The sequence below is a fragment of the Pseudopipra pipra genome, chromosome 5 (assembly GCF_036250125.1).
Source record: "Pseudopipra pipra isolate bDixPip1 chromosome 5, bDixPip1.hap1, whole genome shotgun sequence".
In the NCBI taxonomy this organism is placed as follows: Eukaryota; Metazoa; Chordata; class Aves; order Passeriformes; family Pipridae; genus Pseudopipra; species Pseudopipra pipra.
In genome coordinates, this window is record NC_087553.1 from 20266653 (window position 1) to 20288924 (window position 22272).

Here is a 22272-nt window from a genome sequence, read left to right on the forward strand (position 1 = left end):
TTTGTCATGGTTTAACCCTTTATTCTGAAGGATAGTTACACTGCAATCCAGATTTAAGAAGTCACAACTATTTTGGCACACAACCAACTGGACTTTTAACAACAGTACTCATTGTACGTTTATTTTAAATGCTGCCTGAAACTGCTTAAAGGAAAGCAAAAAAGCATTAAGGCAGTACAGTATTTCACATACATATTTCTGCAACTTAAACAGTTGAATAAATATTTTATCAGTCCTAGTTTTCATAACGGAAGTAACTTCTGGTCACTGTTGTGAAGTCCGAACTTTGCTTGGTCTTTCTTTTAGACCCAACAGTTCTGTTCTCAGTTCTCCAGGCTTAGGAGGTATTTCAGGTATGCTCTATTAAAAACAGAGAAAGACATCAGTGTTGTGGCAGAAGAAACACTAAACTCACAAAACAGTAAAGGATCACACTCTGTAAGAGCATTATAGCTAAACTGTGATTATACTGCCCTCTTCTTTGAGCAGAGTATAATTCCTATATGCAAAACATCTTAAAAATTATTACCTTTTTGTAATTTGACTTTTATTTTAAAATAGCAAAATATAATTGGGAAAACAAAAAAAGAAGATAAAAGAGAATTAAGTTTCATTTAAATGAACAAAGCTACTTTTTTGCCATTAAAGAAAGTAAGCTTGGTAGAGATGTCTAAAACAGTTGAAGTTTCCACATATACTCTTTCTCTTGGTGACAGAAGAAAATGTCTCACTGCCTCTACCTTCCTGATTTAGAAATTAAGCACTGAAGCTGAAGATGAAATTTAAAAAGGTACCAGATGACATTTCAAGAACGAGATACCTCCTCAAAATTCATCCTACTTTAGGGATATAGATCATTTGATCATTCTGAATAAATATGTCTATTTGTCTGTAACGAAGGCTACAGTAGAGACTACTAAAATACATAAATTCTTATGCATCTATCAATGATTTAAGCCTCATTGCTTAAATTTTGATGTGACAGCTCAAGCATGGTAATTTTTTTAAACTTATTTTCCATTTGAAAATAGCACAGTGAATTACAAAAATCAAGAGCAGGAGGGTTAAGGAAAACTTACAAGTCAGGCCTCCAACAGACTAAACCATTAATATTCCTGGTGGGTGGTTTCATTTGAAGTTTATTTCTGTGACTGTAGTTTTGACAGCCTTGCCTGTTGTCATTTCTAAAGTCAACTTTTGATTGTCTTCAAGTACTGAAGGAAACGAAGTCTATTTAAATCTAGCACAGCCCCTTCTCACCACTTTTGAACTCTCTTTTCAAAACCCAGCTTCCTACAGCAGAGACCCCTTTTGAAGGGGGTTACACAGCTTTTATTTTTGGTACCACATCAATAGAGTGGAGGTGGCTCCCCAGAGAAGTCACAGAATCCCAGAATTGTTACGGTTGGAAGGGTCCTCTGGAGATCATCCAGTCCAACCCCCCTGCCAAGGCAGGGTCACCTGGAGCAGGTGACACAGGAATGCGTCCAAGTGGGTTTGGAATGTCTCCAGAGAGGCAGACTCCCGTGACCTCCTTGGGCAGCCCGTTCCAGTGCTCTGCCAGCCTCAACGTGAAGTTCTTCCTCATGTTGAAGGAAAACTTCCTGTGCTTTAGTTTACGGCCATTGCTGCTCATCCTGTCGCTGGGCACCACCGAAAAGAGTCTGGCACCATCCCCTTGGCACCCACCTTTGAGATATTTATATGCACTGATGAGAGCCCCTCTCATCCACACTCTCTTCTCTACACTAAACAGGCCCAGCTCCCACAGTCTCTCCTTATAAGAGAGATGCTCCAGACCCTTAATGATCTTTGTAGCCTCCACTGGACCCTCTCCAGTAGCTCCCTGTCTTTCTTGTCCTGAGGAGCCCAGACTGGGGCAGAGCACGGTCCCAGCTGCCCGGACGGTGCCCCTGCAGAGGCCGATCTCTGTGCACAGCCAGGCCGGACGCCTCCCGGGGGCAAAGCCTCCATCCCGCACACACGCCACCACCGACCGGGCCCCTGGGAGCACTTACAAGGTCCGGCCGGTAGTACCTGTGCACGACCTCGGCCCCCGCGAACATGGCCAGCATGCTGGCGGCCAGCGCCCGCAGGTACGTGGGCCAGGGCACGCCGGCGGGCATGGCCGGGCCGGGCACTCCGCACACACCGACCGCGCCGGACGTGCGTCATCCCCGCCGGCAGCGGGGCAGGGAAAAAGGAAAAGGGAAGAGGGTGTGGAGACCCGCCCCTCGCGCAGGAGTATCGCGGCAGAGCGCGGTGAGTCGCGACAGAACCCCCCGCACCCCCCGGGGCACGGGGGGATCTCACACACCCCCCCACACACACACCCGGCCCCGCCCTCCGCGCCCATTGGCCGGCGCGGGTCACGTGGGCGGGGCCGCCCGGCAGGTCGGTCGGGGGGCCGAGCGGGGCGGGGGGCGAGCGGCGACAGCGGCGGCGGTGACAAGGACAGGGACAGGGACAGGGACAGCCCCGCCCGCCATGGAGCCCCAGGAGCTGGGCAGGTACCGCCGCCCGCCCGCGGCCGCGCTCGGGCCTCGCGGGGGGGCCGCCGTGGTCCTGCTCCTCCTGCTCGCCCACGTCCCGCGGGCGGCGGGCCCGCGGCCGGGCTGTGGCGGCGCCTCCCGCCCCTTCCGCGGCACAAAGGGGAGCGGAGAGCGGGGCTCGGAGGGGCCGGGCCCCGGGGGGGGAACGGGGCGCTGGGCCGCGATCGTGGCTGCGTCCCGAGGGGGAGCTGAAAATCGTTTAATATTTGGGTTTGTTCCGAGTATTATTTAATACTTGTTTTGTAAAGAAATCTTCTCTACCCTTCTTTTAATTTTTCTTTCATTTTTAGCATAAACTGAAGGGGGGGGGGCGTAGTGCGAGGGAACTGGAAATATTTATTCCCCGTGGAACTGGAAATATTTATTCAAATGTCCCATGACATTTTCTTATGTTTGTTATACATCAGTAACAAAGAATTGTATTTCTGAACCCACGCGCGAGAAATGTGGCCTAAAATGTGTGGGAAACTTAGAGGTAGGGATAAAAGTTCTCTTTCCTCTCATTAGTAAGTGGTTAGAGGACTTGTTTGTGGCATGGCGCGAATTTTCTCTCTATTTAAAGGAAGTTTTATTCCCTTTACGAAAAGGATACTTTATATACTCATAAAATAGGGCCTGTATTACAAGAAGGCATCTGGTCTTCATTTCACATCTTTGTTACTCACTCTGTTCTGCTCTGCATGATTAAGCTTGTATTACTTTATGAGCTGGATTCTGCATGTCTCAGTTGTGTTTCCCAACACAAATCTGAAGATCAGTTTGGTTTGGTTCAGTAGCTGCACAAGTATTTTATATAAAATGGAACTCTTCCTGCAGAGGGGTTAAAGTATTCACAGTACTCAGAAAATCTCCCATGACTTTATTAGGCAACTTCCTCGGGAATCTGACAGTCCTACGTTCATATTTATTCTCCTTGATTCAGGACAGGTATTTGGTTCAAAATCAGTGGCTTGATCATAAGAGTGTGGGCTGTTCTTGTATAAATCTGATTTACAGTGGGATTCTTAAAAATTCATTGTGTAGTAGTGAATGGTCCCTTCTTTGGAGATATTTAGAATTACAGACTCATTTATGTTGGATAAGACCTCTAAGATCATTGAGTCCAACCATTAACCCAGCACTGCCAAGCCCACCACTAAACCATGTCCATAAGTGCCACATCTACACGGCTTTTAAATACTTCAGGGGTGGTGACTCAACCAGTTCCCTGGGCAGCCTGTTCCAGTGCTTAACAACCCTTTTCATGAAGAAATTTATCCTAATATCCAATCTAAGCCTCCCCTGGCACGACTTGAGGCCATTTCCCCTTGTCCTGTTGCTTGTTACTTCAGACTGACCCCCACCTGGCTACAACCTCCTTTCACATAGCTGTAGAGAGTATAAGGTTCCCCCTGAGTGTCCTTTTCTCCAGGCTAAACTTAACTCCAGCTCCCTCAGCTGCTCCTCAAGACTTGTGCACTAGACCTTCCCCAGGTCCATTACCCTTCTCTGGACACACTCCAGCACCTCAGAGTCCTTCTTGTAGTGAGGGGCCCAAAAATGAACACAGGATTTGAAGTGTGGCCTCACCAGTGCTGAGTACAGGGGGTTGATCACTGCCCTGGTCCTGCTGGCCACACTATTTCTGATACAGGCCAGGATGCCATTGGCCTTCTTGGACAAATATGTCTATGTCTAAAAATTATTTGGTGTTTTTGTTAATAGCTTTGAGATGATAAAATTATTTCCTGAAAATTTACTGTTCACAAAATCCTTTCTATGTATTTTTATAGCAGCAGAATCTGTGGCCAAGAAAATGGCTGTGTAGGTAGAAAGAAGTGACAGTATAAAGCAGAATTTTGCGTTGGGGTGTGAGGGCTGTAGGTGACTAATAAATGTGTGGAGGAAGAAAGCTGTATATGGGAAAATGTCTTTATGCATGGAAGAAAATTGAGTTTTTGTGTATGTGAACACTTCCATGTAGAATAAGTGCCGTATTTTGAGTTGGGATCCAGTGTGTGATAACTGGACAACATCTGCCACACAATTTGTTAAAGCTGTTTAATGATCTGCATAGTAACAAAGGCTGTGTGTGTTCTTCATGCTTTATAGCCCAGAATGATTCATCCATTCTGGATCTTACCAGATCAAGTAAATGATGCAACATTAAAAAAATCTAAAATTTAGGAAACTTGAAGTCCAAAGAGTTTTAACTCACATGTGTTGTAAATTGCTGATGTGTTTGATAGTTTGCTTTGGAAGTGTGTGCTACAGAGTGTTTTTCCTGAAAAAAAGGGTAAAGCTCTACACTTCACTTACCAATGTTGTGTTAATTCCACATTATAGTAACCACAAGAACTGTACTGTTAACTGATACCAGCTCAGCAGCCAAACTGCTTCACAGATTTGGATAATTTACTCCCTCGTTAATAGAGTCATTGGAGAATATAAGTGTGATACATGCCAGCCTTGATAAAGTTTGATTTTTACGGTCTGTACGGTACATCACCAAGTTTCTAAGTTGTTGACAAATTATGTCTCTTTCCTCTCCCTCCTAAGATACTACGCATATCTTCAGCAAGCTCAAGCATTTTACTCCTTTCCATTCCATCAGATGATGACTGCGGTGCCCAACATGGAAACGATGGCTGAGCAGCCGACTCTAGAGGGCATTCCAGAGCCAAACATTGCTCAGGAGCCTCCGAAAGGTAGATTGACTGGGCTGTGCTGAGAGAGCTAAAACAGTAGTAATTGATTGGGGAAAAAAATATTGCTCTTAAACTGCTTCTTTGGACATATTGGATTTCCTTTTCTTGGTGCTGTCTGAGGAAGTATTGATTAATTGTATTCTTTAAATAAGGTGTTTTAACAGATAATTAAAAAGACAAGAAGTAAACCCAGGTGAGTGTATTCAGGTTGTTCAGTCTCACACAATTATCTTGTTCCAGGAAAAGCAAAATTTTGTTTCAATAGATAAATGCATAATTTTTAGCTAATGTCATGGGTTTTAATATTATGTTAGACAAGGTGGGTTTTAAAAATTCTGAGTTCAAAATTTTTTTTTAAATTTCTGCAGGAGAAGAACGATATAATACTGTTTATTTGAAATATTTTTGTTTAAATGGTTCCTTAGTGTGTTGTAGTAATCATAGGTAGGGAATTGGTTGTATAGACTAAGAATCACTTGGTTTAGTGCAGCTCATTTAAACAAAATGCAGACAGTGCTGGAAAGTGTACATGACACAAGTTTTGTACTCTCTGTACTTGTATGTTGCCTTTCTTTTCCCCCCTTAGGATTTTGTACGCTTAGTCTTTGCAGTAGCTATGCCAAGGGGACATCTGTTGTTCTGTTACTGTGCTCACTCTTAGGACATAAAAAAGCAGTGATTTCTGCTATGCCTAAATTCTGATTCAGTAGCCAATACTCACACATAGAGTTTCACCTTACTTTAATAGATATAGCTCAGAGCTCTGTGTACCAAGGAGACTTATCAGCCAGTTCATGCAATGACATTGCTTGATAACCATTTTTATTTGTTAAAGTTGTGATGCATGGCCAGATAAAATCGTAGGAGGAAAACCTCCAGTTTAAAATAGTTGTGACTGCTCAGTTCTGTCACAGTATTATTCATTTCAGTTAGGCTGCATCTCAAGTGCTGTGTAGTCAGTCTTCTTTTGCAGTTTTAGTATTGGATAACATAGTGTCACTGTGAGCACCCTGTTTGACTGCACTTGCAAGTATTTTTGGACAACTGTGATCCTCTATTAGGAAGCTGTTCCCTAGTGGTGTTTTTTTGCAAGAACTGTAAATTGAGTAGGGCCTTCAAAGTTGGGGATGGAATATTTATCAAATGTCTGTGAAATGTACAGGAACATATATGAAAGACAAAGATTTGGAGTCCAGCTACTGCTGTGGTGAAAATAGTAAGATTTCTAGGATTATCCTCTGAAAGGCTGCCCTGGCATTGTTCATCTTCCATGGCAGTGTCTGGTTGGTAGGTACCTGATCAGTGTGACAGTTAGAAAAACATTATCCTGCTTCATTTAAAATACTCTGACTGCTCTGAGTGGGAGCATTATGTGGCATTATGCTGTCACATGAAAAACCTTCTAACTCTTCAAGGGGTAGAAAAAAGCTGTTTATGTGGCTCACCAAGTCTAGACCCTTCTGTTCTCTTTATTGCAACTAGACTAGAGCTTGAGTACTGTTACTTAAAGCTTCCCTAAGCAGTTGCTGCAGTGATGCCCTGGGAATTTCACATGATTTTTGTTTTCCCTTTTGTTTACACAGCTTTCTTACAAGAATAGCTCCAAAAAAGTTTGCAGACTTAGGGCAGTGTCTGGGCATCTACCATAGTTATTTTTTATCTGAGGGAGATTTTCATCTATGAATTTTGAAAATAAGATGAAGTCTCAGTTTTAAAGTAATAGATTACTTTGTCTATTTAGCAGCTGATTGCTGCTAGATATGTTTTCATATTTTTCAAGTTGTGTTCTACAGCTTGACATTATTAATGAACATAGAGATAGAGAGCACTCTCTGGGTAGTCATGTCATAGCTAGTACCTGTGCTGCTTGAATCTCTAAATTTTAAGAGCCAGAAGATGAGGAAGCTTCAGATGAGTGAACAGTGACTACTTCATGTTGGCATTTTGTAAATAAAAATGAGTGTTTGGTGTCACTCAGATTGAGATGCTGCATTACCTTGCTGAATGCTGCCCTGGAGAGTATCTGTTCTGGAAGCAGCATGTGAATGTATGTGAATGTGTGAATAGCTTATGTAGCGTTCAGCCTCTGTGCTTGTGTTCCTGACACTGTGGGTAATCCTTGAGCCCTTTTGCTTTTGACGTGCAGTTTGGTTTCTTCAAGATGTTATGTCACCTGTAACATTCAACTTTCATATTTAGAAGCTGAAGGGTGGATAGTTGACTAGAACTTACTGTGGCATTCTTTGGAACCTAAGCTTTGATGCTCTGGCATATCCTCCAAAAGCAATGAAGCTGTTTCCAAAGGACTGTGGCATAAAACATGTAAACAACATAACCTAATCATGGGGTTACTCTTGGTTTGTATCCCAAGTCAGTGTAGTTGTCTGAGAGTAGTGTGTCTGTGTGTGGTACAGAGACACCTAAGCTAGCTCTGTGTTGAGCCTGCAAAACCAAGATTCATCTGGTAATTTTTTTAATTAGTGAATTTTGAAGGTAAACTCATCTTTTTTGTATCTATACATTTAGCTGAGTCTTTTTGACACTGCAACATTAGAAATGTACAAAAGGAATATTTGCTTTGTGTTTCAGAAGTTAAGAAAGGAGGAAGGAAAAGAAAAGCCAAAGCAACTGAGCCAAAGCAACCCAAAAAGCCTGCTGCTAAAAAAGAAAAAACAGCCAAGTCAAAAGGCAAACAAGAAAAGATCACAGATACTTTTAAAGTCAAAAGGAAAGTGGATCGTTTTAATGGTGTATCTGAAGCTGAACTTCTGACCAAGACCTTGCCTGATATTTTGACCTTTGATCTGGACATTGTAATAGTAAGTAACTCAGAGTTACAAGATTAGGTAGAAAAGTCTTGTACTCGTTATGATTTACATTCCTTCTGCTGACTTATCTATATTGCTTATATGGCAAGATCTTGCAAGATAAAGTATATAAACTGTTTCCTGTGTGTAGAGCTGCTTTGCCTTTTCTGTTAAAAGCCATAGTAGCACAGTCCTAATTTCTGAGAAATCTAAGGTTTAGGTATGATACAGAGTCATGAGAGACCGTTACTCAATGCTTTGTTTACTGGAAGCTCTGCACACTGTGAGCTGCCCTTTTGACACTGCACAGCTAAATGAGGCACTGCTGTAAAATTGTCAGGTTTTTTAAATGATGGAAGGTGCCATTAACACAGTTTTGTTTGTTGACAGTAACTTAGAGAGAATTGAATCAAGCATCCTTACTGTAACTTGATTAAATTGCTGACTACAAGCCATGTTCTCATTGTTCAAATGGACTGATATCTTTCCAGATTGGCATAAACCCTGGCCTGATGGCAGCTTACAAAGGACATCATTACCCAGGACCTGGAAACCATTTTTGTACGTTTTCATTTTCCTTTCTGCTTTTAGAATTTGCAGAACTTTGTTAGAATTTGTGGTATTTTAATTAAACTGGTTTGGGTTTTGTTTTTCTCCTGATTTTCTTTTGTTTTGGATGCAGAGAGGGATTTTGCTTTTAACCATCCAAGAGTGATTTAAATCCCATAAGTAGTTCTGTCAAATACTGCACATAAAAAGGAATAAAAGAGAAATAATCAGTGACTTTAGATGCAGGTTTAGAATTGTCAGGCAAACACACCGTTACCAAATACCTTATTCTTGTATTAGGGTGCAGCTTAAGGAATAAAAATTAAATCTCTAATACTTCAGTTATCAAGGGTGAGTCAATAAGCATCAATTTCTGATGTAAAATAAAACTACAAGCATTATCCAAAAAATGTTTTTCACTAAGCCCTCTTCTGTTTGCATTTATTCATCCATCTCTTCTTTAGAAGCTTTCTAAGTGATGAAAAAGCAAAGCCAGTTGCCATTTCCCAGCAGACATGTGCATCTGGCATACCTGATTCTCCAGGCAGATGTTTTGTCCTAAATATTTTTCCATTTTCAGTATAGCATTTGCTGCATCATGTTCTCATAAAAAAAGATCCTACCTGAACTCTGAAATGCTCAGTTCTGCATACAGGAGCCGTGGTGGTGGGAGGGAGCTCCACATGGGCTAATTGCAGCCTTGTGATATTCCAGTCAAAACATTCCTAGTGCCCAGCAGACCCAAAACCAGGCTTGGGTATTTCTCTAGTGTTCTGCAGCCTGGTCAGACTGATCACCTCCTTTACTGAGAAGCAGGCCAGCTATGCATGCTCTGGCAAATCCAGGTGTTTGTAACCTTCCCAAATCATTGGGAGCTACCTGGCGTGAGTTTGTGCTGGCACTGCACATCGCCCAAACTCCACTTTTATGTGCTAAATATGAATGTGAGATGTCAGCAGTTCTGTCCCAGAGGCTCAGGGCAAGGAGGAGCAATGGCAAGCTTGTAAAAGAAAGCTGACACATTGTATTTGCCACATTCTTTCCCACGGAATCCATATTGATCACATTCGCTCCCTGCTTAAGTGAGTCACAAAATCTAAAGCTCTGTACTGAACTTTTAGGATAAAAGACTGGTTTCCATACACAGGATCATGATGAGGAATTCCTGTTCACTAGGGCTTTTCTATTTTCTTGCAGTAGATAAAGTAATAATCGTTATTTTAAACTTTTCTAGATAGGGCAATAATCTTCCCAAATTAACTGATGCTTTGTTAAAATAGATTCTTCCTTTAGCATTCCAGTATTTTGACAGTTGAGTTTTTTTCCATTGTGCTTTCTTTTCCTTAGAAATAGGCAAATAATATATCTACCTTCTTACTTCACAGGGAAGTGTCTGTTCATGTCTGGTCTAAGTAATGAACAACTGAACCATATGGATGACCACACTTTGCCACATAAATATGGGATTGGATTTACAAACATGGTTGAAAGGACAACACCTGGAAGCAAAGACCTCTCCAGGTAGGGCAGCAAGGGGGAATATATCATGCTTGTTAATGAATTAATAGTTGTGATTATAATCTTGAGTACCTTCTCTTTCAGCAAAGAGATTCGGGAAGGAGGGCGAATTCTGATGCAGAAGCTACAAAAGTATAAACCTCGTATAGCAGTTTTCAATGGAAAATGTGAGAACCTTGACTTTTAAATTAATTTGTTCTGTTAATAGCTTTTTTTTTTCTTCACACTTATCCTATCTTTTTTTTATTTTAGGTATTTATGAAATTTTTAGTAGAGAAGTTTTCGGAATTAAAGTTAAGAACCTGGAATTTGGACTGCAGCCACACAAAGTGCCAGATACAGAAACTGTGAGTATTGAGACTAAGAAACAAAACCAGGGCATTCCGTTTAAAAACTAACAAAATCTCAGGACTTGCATACACTTCTGACAATGAACCAAGTACATTCTGATAATGACCAAAGTACAACAGGTGTGAAAGGCTTTTACTTAAATAGAGAAAGGGGGATAGTGCAATTTTCGGACACATCTTTCATGCAGCTTCTTCAGACTTGCAGATTTTATTTGGGAAATGGTGTATTATGATTAGTTGGTTAGTGCATTCTCTGACAACTGTCTAAGTACAAATAATACATGCATGCTTTTGTGATAACTTTAATCTGATTTCCTGTGTCCAATTTGCTGGATATTTGTATTACTGAACTTTAATACTGAACATGACCATGGTGGTGGTAGTGCCACTGTGGGGCAGAAAGAACAGCAAGTCCATCACTGTGCCATTACACACAACCACTACAGCATTACAGGAGCTGGGCATGCCCAAGCACTGCCATCAGTCTGGACCTCCTTGGGCTGATTTGCAGTTTGAAGTTCAATTGGGTACTGAAGATAAAACAAACAATTTGATGAAGAGTGCATTAGTCACAGACATCTAGTGCTGGAAAGTATCTCAATAGACCAGCTATTTATCATCAGAAATAGGTTTGTTTAACATGTTCTTATAAACAGGTTAGGGCAAAGGCAATTACACTACCTGCCAAGGTAGCTTATTCTAAAGCTTCATTACCTTGTCAGTTCAAAGGTTTGGATTGTTTTTCTTCTTATTTCTGTCCCAAATTACTAGTGCAGCAAGTTTAAGCTGTCTTTCTCTAAAGGTGAAGTGTTGCCATTAGAGCCTGAAGAACTGTTGTTGATAAAGTGCTTGCTTTCTTAAGTAGCTCTTAAAGACTTCTGCAGCAGATGTATTTGTAAGAAAGATAAATAATCCCCTTTACTGGTACTTGTTCGTAAATACTGCATGGCGATAAAAGGATTGAACAGTTTGTTTTTGCTCAACTAACTTGATGTCTTTAGTTAAGGCTGTTGGCAGAGGCAGAGACACTTGAGTTGGCTCCAACCATACTGACTAACTGCAGTTTCACACCCTGGCATGTGTGCTGTGGATGCTCTTGGCCCAGAAGCCAAGCTAATTAACCCATGGTGCCTCCCTCACTGGTGTGGGCTGTTTGCATGCTGCCACGAACTCCTCTGTGGACTCTCTGGCTCAGGGCTCTGCTTGCTCAGGGAGCTCTGCAGTGTGCTCCAATCTCTGGCACACACTGCAAATTTCTTGTACCGCACACTGGTACTGCTTCTCCTGCAGCACATAAATAACTGGTGAAAATTGTCCTCACTTTGGCAGCTGATAATTGGCCCCTGTCTTCAGGGCAAGACAGCTGGCTGGACAAGAAAAACTAAAGACTCCTTTTAGCCCCTTCCACGACCACCTCTGGCATTAGTCGAAGTTTGTACAAAGGGTTAAAGCAGTGGGCTTAACTGTTAAGTTGTTCTCAATGCACTAAATATTAACTCATAGCTCAATAATGCTGTTTTTCTTGCTCTTTGTCTCAAGCTCTGCTACGTTATGCCATCGTCCAGTGCAAGATGTGCTCAGTTTCCCCGGGCACAAGATAAAGTTCATTATTACATAAAGCTGAAAGACTTAAGGGACCAACTGAAAGGCATCACACCAAACACAGACGTGCAGGAGGTGCAGTATACATTCGACTTGCAACTTGCACAAGGTACAGTGCTTATTTTGTTAACCCTTTATTAAAATGCAGTGTAGTGTACAAGACAACTAGAAGTTTCCCAAGCAAGAAAGAAATAAAGAATTTAATGGGGGATGGGGGAGAGGGAGGCAGATGTGCCATCTTTTCTAAACTGTGTTGTGTAGAATTACAGATTCCAACTCTCTTCATAGTACAGCCTAAATTCTATAAGGAGAGCAGGGGATTATCTTGTAGAATTTGTGGCTGTTTTTCAAGTGTTTTCTGATAAAAGTGCTCTTTGATAATGTTTGTTCTAAATATTAATACTTGAGGTGTTCTGTTCCTGCAGAGGATGCTAAAAAGATGGCTGTCAAAGAAGAAAAATATGACCCAGGCTATGAAGCAGCGTATGGAGGAGCTTACTGTGATCGTGCACCGTATGACAGTGAGCAGTGCAGCTTCTCTTCCAATGGAACGGGTAAAGTGCAGCGCTCTGGGCATTCGGGCTGTCAACCACTGCTTGGGAACAAGGACTCAGGGCTGTCAGCTGCATTTTGTAAACAGTGGGATTTTTGTTTTGTTTCAGCGGGAAGCGATCCACAGCACTGCGAGGGGCCGTCCTTCGGTGTAGTTCCTAATGGACAATGGATGACACAGTCCTTTGCAGACCAGATTCCAGAGTTCAGTGCCGGTGTGACACAGGAAGACGAGGGAAGCAGCGTGTAGGGGCTGTTCCTTCTCAGCTATGCATCCATGCTGCAGTTTTAATGCAGTGACCAAGATTGGTACCTCGGTTCTCCAACTGAAGCATTTTAATAGTATTTTATCTCCCCTAGTTATTTTATTATAGTCCAAAGTAAGTGTGTGGTAGGCTGAAATCGATGAACTAGATGATTTTAAGGAACTGTTCAAACTTTTTTTAAAAAAGTTAGCCCTTTTTTGTATATGAGTTTTATATTTAATGTATGCCATTTCTTGCAGGTTTTGACAAATTGCTTTCTCATTTGTGAAGATTTCTTTTGGGCGTTAATTTTATTTCATGAATTGTAATGTAGTAATAACAGCAGCAGTATACTTCTTACTGATGCCTCAATATTTGGATATCTCACAATCTTTTTATATCCAGAAGGGAAAATGGGAAGTGTACCCTTAACTTATGTGAAGCGATATTTTTAATCAGGCACAGTTAAGGAAATTGTGCTTTTTAAGTCTGCCTTTTACCTTCTTAAAAAGTGCAGAAAGTTGCACTCTGCAGCTGTGAGTACTGAGTATCTTCTGGGTGGGAAGAGAGAGCTCTGTCTGCTTGGTGAGTGGACCATATTCAGGATCAAGGGAGTGAAGACATCTCTCAAGTCACAACACTGGGGAGGAAAATTTGTGTCACACAGGACAGGGCCTAAATATTCTAGCTGAGCTGGCTTATGGTAAGATATCCCTACCACTCTATCTCTTTCCCTCTGAAATTACAATGTAAGGAACTGGAATTCCTTGAAAAAAGCCCCAAAACAAACAACAGTGGTGGTTCTTCAATTCTGTAGCATTCAAACACTGTTGTTACTGTGTGATTAGTCTCTTCACATGACCTTCAGCAGTAGACAACCCCTTCAAACAGATTACATGTCAGGGAATTGAAAGGCTGCATTCTCTGTAAAAATCACATACAGCTACATTGTTTACATCATGTACAATTAGCACAGGGTGAAAAGAGTTTGCAATTTAGCAGGTTTTAACATTCCGTTCTCTTCAGTCTGTAGAGGGTGGTCTTCTTATTCCTCTTACAAGCAAAAAATACTGAGTTAAGTATAGGAGCTGCTGTTCTATGAATGAGAAGTTGGCTGTAGAAACTACAGCTCTCTTCTGAGGAACTTGCCTAAATGATATAGATTTTTGACCAATATTAGTTATTGAGAAAGAAACAAGATTCCATCCTGGTGCTTAACCATCGTCTTCTTTCCCTCCTTTATCATGTGAGGAAGAAATGAAGTAAAAGCAATAAGCTGATCAAAACACTACAGTTTTGATGATCTTATAATAGTTGGTGCTTCACGTACTTGAAAAACAGATACAAACAGTATCTCCACACTCCGTGCGGGCCAGAGAGTCCTGTAGGGTGTGATTTATCCTTTCTTCACAGCCAGCAACGGTTGTCAGTTGTGTGTAACTAGTTAGTGTAGGTTCTAATCTTGCTATAACAGCTCTCACTGAGATCGCACACTGTCAACCTGTTATGAGGCAGGCATGATGTTTACAGTTTTTTCCCAAATTATGTGGCTTAATTCTGAGCGTCTTAAATCAAGAAAGTGTGCATTATGATTCTGATTGTTTTTATTAGCTTCAGCATAAAGCTATTCTGTATATTGTCAGAAAGGTATAGGACTTGTCTGTTATTTAAAGTGTACTGTATCATGTATTGCTGTTTACATGGGTGTTTTCCTGCAGGTGCTCAAAGTATCTTGCATCAGGGATTTGTTACAATTCAATTATTTTATTTTCAACAAAATTGGAAGCATGGAATTAGCACTGCTGAGTATGTAGCACAGTAGGATTTAACTCCTGAAAGGCTATCCTCTTTGAGTGGAAGGGAAAGGTGTCTTCTTTAAAGGAGTCACTGGATGCAAAATACAGTTAAGTCTACAATGACCGTTTCACTAAATACTGCAATTCTATGTGTCCTCCCTCAGAACTGGTGCTCTTTTTGTTACAGTAATACAGAAGTTCTTAATCTGTCTTAAATCTATCCATGTTTCACAATAAAATCAGGAATTGTACTGCAGTGTCTCGGAATGTGCTTTCACATGTTGCTAGCGAAGGTCTAAGTGCACTACAGGATGTGTCATACACAGAAACGCCTCAAAACAGAGTCACCACTCAACACAACTCTACTCAGTAACATATGCCTAAGATCTCATTTCATGCTCTTCAATGTGGGCCAGACAACCTAAGACACCTTGTGTGTAATACTGCAGGTATCTGCTGGGTAGGTCTTTCTACCAGAAGACATTGGAGTCTTATTTATAAAGACCTTAAATTAAAGTACACTGTCTGGCACCGAGTTTTACCTCTGTAAATGTATAATGAAAATACTTCACTGTCAAGTAAACCTAGTTCCTCACCTCACATGAAAGTCAGGATAATCTGAACCATGTAATGGTCACTCCAGCCTCCCTCTCAAGCCCTAAGCACACAAAAGTGATGGTCAGTTATTCATATATTTAACAAATACTTCGTTTTCTAGAATCAGTTAATCATATTCCTCATATGCTGCGTCTCAAACTATTACATGCATCCAATACACTATGTTTGGCAGTATTTAAGTTGTTTCAGTATCAGCTATCAGGACGAGTTAATTTGAACTTCCCTGAAGGGTCAGGAATAAACCAGTTTTCCCACAGATCAGTGTGGACACTGGGATAGTCCCAAGGTTTGTATCTCCCATTCCAGTGAAGTAATTTAGCTTCTTGAAGAAATTGCTCTGAGTAACGGGCATCAGGACTCCAACCTGCATGGGTAGATTAAAAAAAAAAATTTAAAAATCCAGTTTTTAATAAAGGAAAACACTACAGAGTGAGTTAAATTCAAGTGATTTTTTTTTCAGAAGTCTTATTAGTATGGTTTCATCAGATAGTTGTATGATAGAGTAGCTTTTTTTTAGCTTGATGCCTTTAATGCTGCATCAGCAAAAAAATTTCAGCAAGTTTCTTCTCCCAACACTTTTATCATCCTGGCATAGCTGGGATTAAAACCAAAATCTATTCATTTTACCACACCAGCTAAGACATTATGTTTTTCCTAGGATAATTCACTCCTAGGTGAAAGGTAACTGCATCCTCCAGAATACTGACAACAAATGCTGCCCAGCCTCCCATATTCTTCCAACTGCACCTAGAAAAAACTGACTTTTTTCAGTCTGACTATATGCAGATCTTTCACATATTCTTTCATAGCTGATGGCAGTATAGGTTAGCTGGTCTTTAAACATGTAACTTGCCCTTGGTATTTCGGTCTTTTTCCTTTTTTCATGCAATTTCATAACTATTAGGTGCTTGGGGTTTTTGCAGGGATGCAAATATGTTGTTTGCTTGACCTGTTAGGATACTTGCATCCAACTCCCACATTCTGCCCTGCCCTGAAGAAAGCAGGACTCATGAGCCTTGAGGGAAGTGGGGATTATGTGCTGTGGATCTGAGACAAAAAGTAATACCTGAGGTACAGTAATGTAAGGTCCTGCATTGGGATCTTACAAACCACTCACTTTAGTTCCAACTTGGCAACAGTGAGAAGTTAAACTTACCAAGATGCCTTATGTGCCACATAGGATTAATAGAGGAATACTTTCCATGAAATACAATCAGCATTGGAGAGGTTGCCACACCTCCCCCAAGGGTGCTGCTGTAGAGGTTTTCCCTGCAAAAGGAAAAATAAGAGAGTATGTTTAAAACCTCAAAGAATTTTTAGCACAAAAGGCAGAAGATTAAAAAATAAGTATTCTGGCAAAATTCAAAATCATTTTGAATCAGTTTTCAGCAGACTTCTTCCTTATGCTGTTAATTGATTGTATCTGTAACTCCAATTCCCATGGAGTAAATTGTTGCTACCAAGAAAAATGGGAGTCAGACCCACCATGAAGCCAGTTTCTTCTGCACACAGCCAGTGGTCCTCGATAATGACAAAGTTAACTGTAGAAAAGAAAGCTGTTAAAGGAATCAAACATAATTTAGCCTGATTTCTTAAGAAAATGTACATATTTCCATGTTTTCCATTCCCTTTCTTTCCCTTTTCCCCTCCCCCAGCTTTTAGACCTCTGGTTGGATTTTGTCAAAGCCTAGTTAGCATCAATTAGAATATTAGTTTCCTATGGATTTTGTGGTAAATCCAGGGCTAGATCAAGCCTAATCATGGTAATGGGAGGCATTAGGAGATGGCAGCCAGATGTCTGTCCACATGTGCTGATGGCCCTGCTGACCAGTTGGCACATGGGCAAAGCCACCCCACCTATGGGACACTGTGCCACCCACCTAGTCCAGTGGGGAGGAAACCTGGGAAGTACAGGGAGGTGCTGAAAGGCCACAGAACAAAAAAAATCATAACCTCCCCTCAAAACTGAGTTTCAATTGATAAGCAATTTTTTTTCACTGCCATTTCAAAATCCAGCTAAAAGGAGCATGAATGTGTTAATCAGGCACAAAATCAACTTTATAGATCAAATTTGCAGTAATATGGAGTTCTCACTCTTAAAATCTCTTTAAAAGCACAGCAATAGCTTGTCAGGATATGTTACATAAGCAGAGTAAGAGAAAAATATTTGGCTTCTGTCATTCACATACTTCTCATTTGTGTCCCTCATCTGTTCATTTCTAAAAGTAACAAGTAATGGACACAGCCCAACAGCACAAACCATTCAGTGGCAGTTTAGCCTTACTAAACTGAAATTCAATCCTTTACAGAGTCAAGTTTTCAAATACAGGTTAACAGGGAACTAATGTAAATAACGAATGGTGCTTGTTTCACTGTGTTATGACTTATTCGTGGTCAATAACATAAAGATATCTTTCACGTCAAATTTCCTTCAACTAGAGAAAAAGAAGTCTTTTCTACTGGTATTAAAAAAAAAAAAAGATGGTGTCCAATTACAGTTTGGCTGATGCTACAATAGGAGAGTCCCCACACAAACAAGGAAAGATTCCTTATTCTTTCAGCCAGCCTCAGGAAGGGAAGAGTGGCTTGATCCCAAGTGAAGTTGGTCACCCAAAATGAGAACCACATGTTCTCAGTGTCCCTCAGGATTATGTGTGGTTTGTCATTAAACACAAGACTAAAATTCCAGCTGGTCATTTCCTGGTACAAAATTGGTCAGATTTAAACAGATGGAAATGCTGAAACAGGAGTTAAAAGAAAGACTGCCTGGAGTTGAAAAAAACTTTTAAGAGCTTTTAAACAGAAAATAAAACTGTAAACCAAGTATGAAAAGTAAAGTGCAAAGCTAGATTTCTACACATACTCTACATTTCTTTGCATCCACTTTTCCAACTGCTTCGTAATCCGCTGATGTTTCCATTCAGTCATGTTAGCAACAATTACTCCAGGATTAAAGGAACAGGTGCTGGGGCTGATGCCAAGATCTCTGATGGCTTGCTTTCTGTAGTCCAGGAATCCCATGTATGTGTTCTAAGAAATAAAAAACTATGTTTGTCCCCTATGAACCTTTTTAAAGATGTGTACATTCATCTCTCTATCACTGAGAGGGAGACTAAACAGGCGCTCCCAAAGTTGAATTTCTAGATGGTGGTTATGTATAGTGATTTCCATATGACACAAGGCTGAAAGGCAGGATACTTCCAGATACTAAATTAGTTTCTCCACAGTATGGTACAGTGGAAGTTTGATAAGGCTCTTCCCTCACCACATCTTTGTTTTTCAGTAGCTCACACCAAATATGCAGCATCAGACTTCTGCAGCCGTAATACTAGAGGGATGCCCTGACAATTCTGGGAAACTCAGCCCAGGAGTTAGTCTTTAAATTGTTTTCCTAGGTTTCATTCCCAATGTGACTAATACAAATATCATACATTCTGTCTTCACTAGATGTTCTATAAATGCTCACTATCTACTGATAGCAAATTACCAAACATAATTTAGTAGAATCCAAAGAACAAGATATATTTAAATTATTACAGGAAACAACTCTGCATAGCACTACAGAGTTACTACAAGAAGTTCTTAATTACCGGTAAAACTATTACGAAAGTAAATATCTATATATATGTATATATAACTTTCACTTTGGGGAACACATATGAAATCTTCTTACACTTATGGGTAAACAAATTCATTATTAGAATTCCAGAATGGCATCTTACCTGCATCCCTACACTTCTAATCATTTCATGTGTAGAAGGCAGATCACAATCATCTGAAAAAGCTGCAGCATGTCCAGGAGACAACTTAGTATCATAGAGTTCCTGGATGTCACCTGATTACAGAAAGGTCAAAAGCATAAAACAACACCTACTGCATTGCTACAGGGTTGATAGGATAACATCCCTTCTCATATATGTTACTTATAAACACACCAGTTTTCAGGGATAGCCCGGATATTGATAAAGGCTGAATTTTGTAATATGGGACAATTCTTAAATTTCAGTCCTGTACCTGGATGTCTAAGGTCTATCTTTAAATATTATCACTGGTATTCAATACATTCATATTCTGGTTTGAGTGTCCAAAATCACTTACAGCAGAAGCTGAATACACTGTTAAGAAGCCTGGTTACAAAATTCTGTATTGACAGAGCTTGCCCTTTGGAGAGGGAGAGCACAGGCAATTTTTCTGATCCTCTTCAAGTCCGACAAAGGTGCCACTTCAATCTCTTGCACAGGATCAGGTTTTTCCTGGTATTATTGCATTTATACCTCCTTGTAAGATACCTAGGTTCCCAGCAATGGCTAGTAGAAACGTGCCTGTCACTCCTGACCATCCCTGCTGGCTTCACAGACCATCCAGCTCCTTTCTGGTGGAGAGAAATAATGTAATGCCTGGCACCTCACGCATCACCTGACTGGCAGGTACCCACGATGTGCCAGAACAGTTTCAGGGCAGGTGGGAAGCACAGCACTGCCACAGCAATCGAGTGAGCCTGCACCCAAACTCCTACAGCTGCCAGTTCTGCTGCTGGGCATGGGTTGGTCACTGTTAAGGTGAATTATCTTGGAAGGCCATGTCCCAGTAGCCTGAGGTGAGCTCATTAAAAGACAAGTAACCAAAAACATTCCCCATACTGCCAACACTGGAACTAGTATTTTGAAATAAAGAGAGATTATGTATTTGTCTGAACTCACCAGGTGACTGGAAATTCATGTCCCACCAAAAACAGAATTTGAATTAGTAGGACACTTAATTGTTGAAGATCAGCATGCCTTGCTAAGTGTTTTCTCATGATTCTAAACAGCTGATGCTTTTCTCTTGAGAAGCAAAAACAAGTGAAAAAAAAAATCAAAGCAAAGAATTCTGGGCCGACACCCCAAGTTCAGTATCTTCATTCTTACCGCTCTGCTGAAAGCAACAACCAACAAATAAATGATCCCAAAGTTCAGTCCCATTCTCTCCCTATCCCATGAGAAGTCTCATTCACTCCCATTGCAGAGACATCTGAGAGAGTACAGTCTCAAATTACAGCTAAGACCCAGGGAGTAGCTGCCTGGACAGGCTCTCTTCCTCCACCTCACTCCCACATGTCCATCTTTATTCCCTTCTTGTGGGCCCTATGATTGCATGGCCAAAGGGTGAACAAGACAGGCTGACTGAAACAAAGGGGAAAAAAAAGACTTAAAAAAAAAAAAAGAAGAGTTTGGTTTCTTCTTTTTTTACATTTTGTACTGCTAGTCTTCTGCCAGGTCAACCAGCTGAATCAGATTCTTCTGCAGCTGCACAACTGCAGATACAACGACATAAGTAACAGGAGCTGCCTGGGGGCAGGAGAGGCCACTTGGTCAGCAGCAGCCAACCACGAGCTGTAATGAGAAACTGCACCTTTATCCTGCAGCTCCACAAACACCATCAGCTGACATAAACTGACACCTCTAGTTAAAGAGAAAGCCCCATCTCTCCTCCTCCAGCCACGCTGCCTTGACTGCTGCCAGGGGGCTAATTAAGGCTGAAAGTAATCGCGTTCCCGGTGAACCCCTGTGCGGGTGCAGGGTGGGGCGCAGGGGAAGTGGTGGGCTCAGCTTGAACCACTCATGAAACTGGAGCCTAAATGAAGATTTTCAGAACTTTTCGAAGAGTTAAATATTGCTGTTGTCCATTGATAACAGAACAACAAAAAGCAGAGAAACACCCATGTTTAAGAACTGTGATACGAAGTCTATTGCAAATTAAAACAAGAAAGGCAGAGTGGCTTAGTCGTCTTTCATAAAGCAACACTTTAAGTGCAGATGTTCTGAAATCTGTCTCTCAAGAGGCAAAATTAGAAAAAGGTGTAGAAAAGGAGTGGAGAATTATACTTTTGTCATGTGTAAATTCAGTGGTCTTAATGTTCTTACAGCAAAGACTAATTTAGGGCAACAAGTTTATTGTAGTTATACTCAGTCCTTTCCAAAGAAAATGTTCATTGGAACATTCCTTTAATGTTTAACGAGAACAGGTAAAATGGTTTTGTTGCCCCTGTGGCCTGGCTAGGATAGAATTCATTTTCTTCATAGCAGCTCATATGGTGCTGAGGTTTAGATTTTTAGCACACTCATGTTCTGGCCTTCCCTGTTCCTCATTCTGCCTCCCTCAGTGAATAGGTTGGTGGGTGCACAAGAGGCCAGGAGGCAACACAACTGGGCAGATGATCTGAACTGCCTAAAGAGCTATTCCATGCCACACAATGCCATGCTCGGCAAGAAAAGGGGAAAGAGGGCATCTGGGGTGGGTAAGGAGAGATGAGGTGTAGGTAGCCAGCTTGTGCTTGGGAACTGGCTGGGCATGGATTGCCCATCTAAGGGGTTTAGTTTTCTTCTCTTCCCTCTTATTCCACTTATCCTTTGCTTATTAAACAATTATTTCTTTGATTGTTTTATCTTGACCCTTTTCTCTTCCTCCATCCCACTGGGGGTGGGGAGAAAGTGAGTGAGCAGCTGTGTGGTGCTCAGCTGCCCACCAGGGTTAAAGCACAACACCCTGACTAAAAAAGTGTTATAAAATAACAAGAAAATGTGATTACACAAGGGAGAACAACAACTCTAAACAGAAAAAAAAACCCCTACTGGGAAACAGAACTTAAAAAAACCACTGTTGTTCCTCTGATTAGATTACTTTGTATGATAAGGAAAAAAAATTTTTTTCAGGATTGGAATATCTTCTAACTGTTCCCATTTGTTTGGGGACTCTCAGATCTTTGATCATGACTCTGCAAATTGCTTTGGATTCTGAGCTGAAGATGCTCAAATCATATTTTGAGCGTTTGGAATTTTAATCCTCTTATTTGAGTTAATTCCTTTTGCTCTCAAGAACAGCAATTCTGGATAAGGAATTGGTAGCATTTGGGGGAATTCAAATACTAGCAGGAAATGCACGTCACATATTTAATAAATATTGCAGCACCTGAGTGAAATCCATTGTATCATTCAGGAATTGACCAGAATCAATTAC

At 41.0% G+C, this 22272-nt stretch overlaps 2 protein-coding genes and 1 long non-coding RNA gene across 11 annotated transcripts in view; 1 reads left to right on the forward strand and 2 right to left on the reverse strand.

Annotated features, from left to right (window-relative positions):
• On the reverse strand, positions 1-2170 carry LOC135414275 (uncharacterized). The gene is made up of 2 exons (XR_010430648.1): positions 2038-2170; positions 1-360 (listed from the first exon to the last, which is right to left on the reverse strand). It is a non-coding gene; the product is annotated as an uncharacterized LOC135414275 (long non-coding RNA).
• TDG (thymine DNA glycosylase) lies at positions 2065-14909 on the forward strand. Of its 4 annotated transcripts, none has more exons than XM_064654840.1 (10): positions 2065-2510; positions 5091-5239; positions 7829-8058; positions 8538-8607; positions 9981-10116; positions 10198-10280; positions 10366-10460; positions 12003-12174; positions 12491-12619; positions 12728-14909. In XM_064654840.1, exons 1-10 carry the CDS (start codon positions 2065-2067, stop codon positions 12865-12867), a joined length of 1650 nt encoding a protein of 549 aa, XP_064510910.1. In that variant the 3' UTR covers positions 12868-14909. The 4 variants fall into 4 exon arrangements, with proteins under 4 accessions (XP_064510910.1, XP_064510909.1, XP_064510913.1 ...); XM_064654843.1 differs by having other exon boundaries at positions 2184-2262; XM_064654839.1 differs by having other exon boundaries at positions 12491-14909.
• Positions 9981-22272, reverse strand: part of GLT8D2 (glycosyltransferase 8 domain containing 2) — a 22310-nt gene continuing 10018 nt past the window's right edge. For all 6 annotated transcript variants that reach the window (XM_064654846.1, XM_064654849.1, XM_064654847.1 and 3 more), the window contains exons 8-11: positions 18999-19111; positions 18140-18306; positions 16433-16545; positions 9981-15640 (exon numbers count right to left, since the gene is read on the reverse strand). In XM_064654846.1, the coding sequence (XP_064510916.1) occupies positions 15468-15640; positions 16433-16545; positions 18140-18306; positions 18999-19111 (566 nt within the window). In that variant the 3' untranslated portion in view covers positions 9981-15467. The remainder of the gene's footprint in view (positions 15641-16432; positions 16546-18139; positions 18307-18998; positions 19112-22272) is intronic.

Coding starts and splice junctions, on each gene's coding strand:
- TDG (XM_064654839.1), top strand. CDS start 2,065: ATGGCCAGCATGCTGGCGGCCAGCGCCCGCAGGTACGTGGGCCAGGGC. Junction 5,240..7,828: donor TGCTCAGGAGCCTCCGAAAG/GTAGATTGACTG, acceptor TTTGTGTTTCAG/AAGTTAAGAAAGGAGGAAGG. Junction 10,461..12,002: donor AAGTGCCAGATACAGAAACT/GTGAGTATTGAG, acceptor CTTTGTCTCAAG/CTCTGCTACGTTATGCCATC.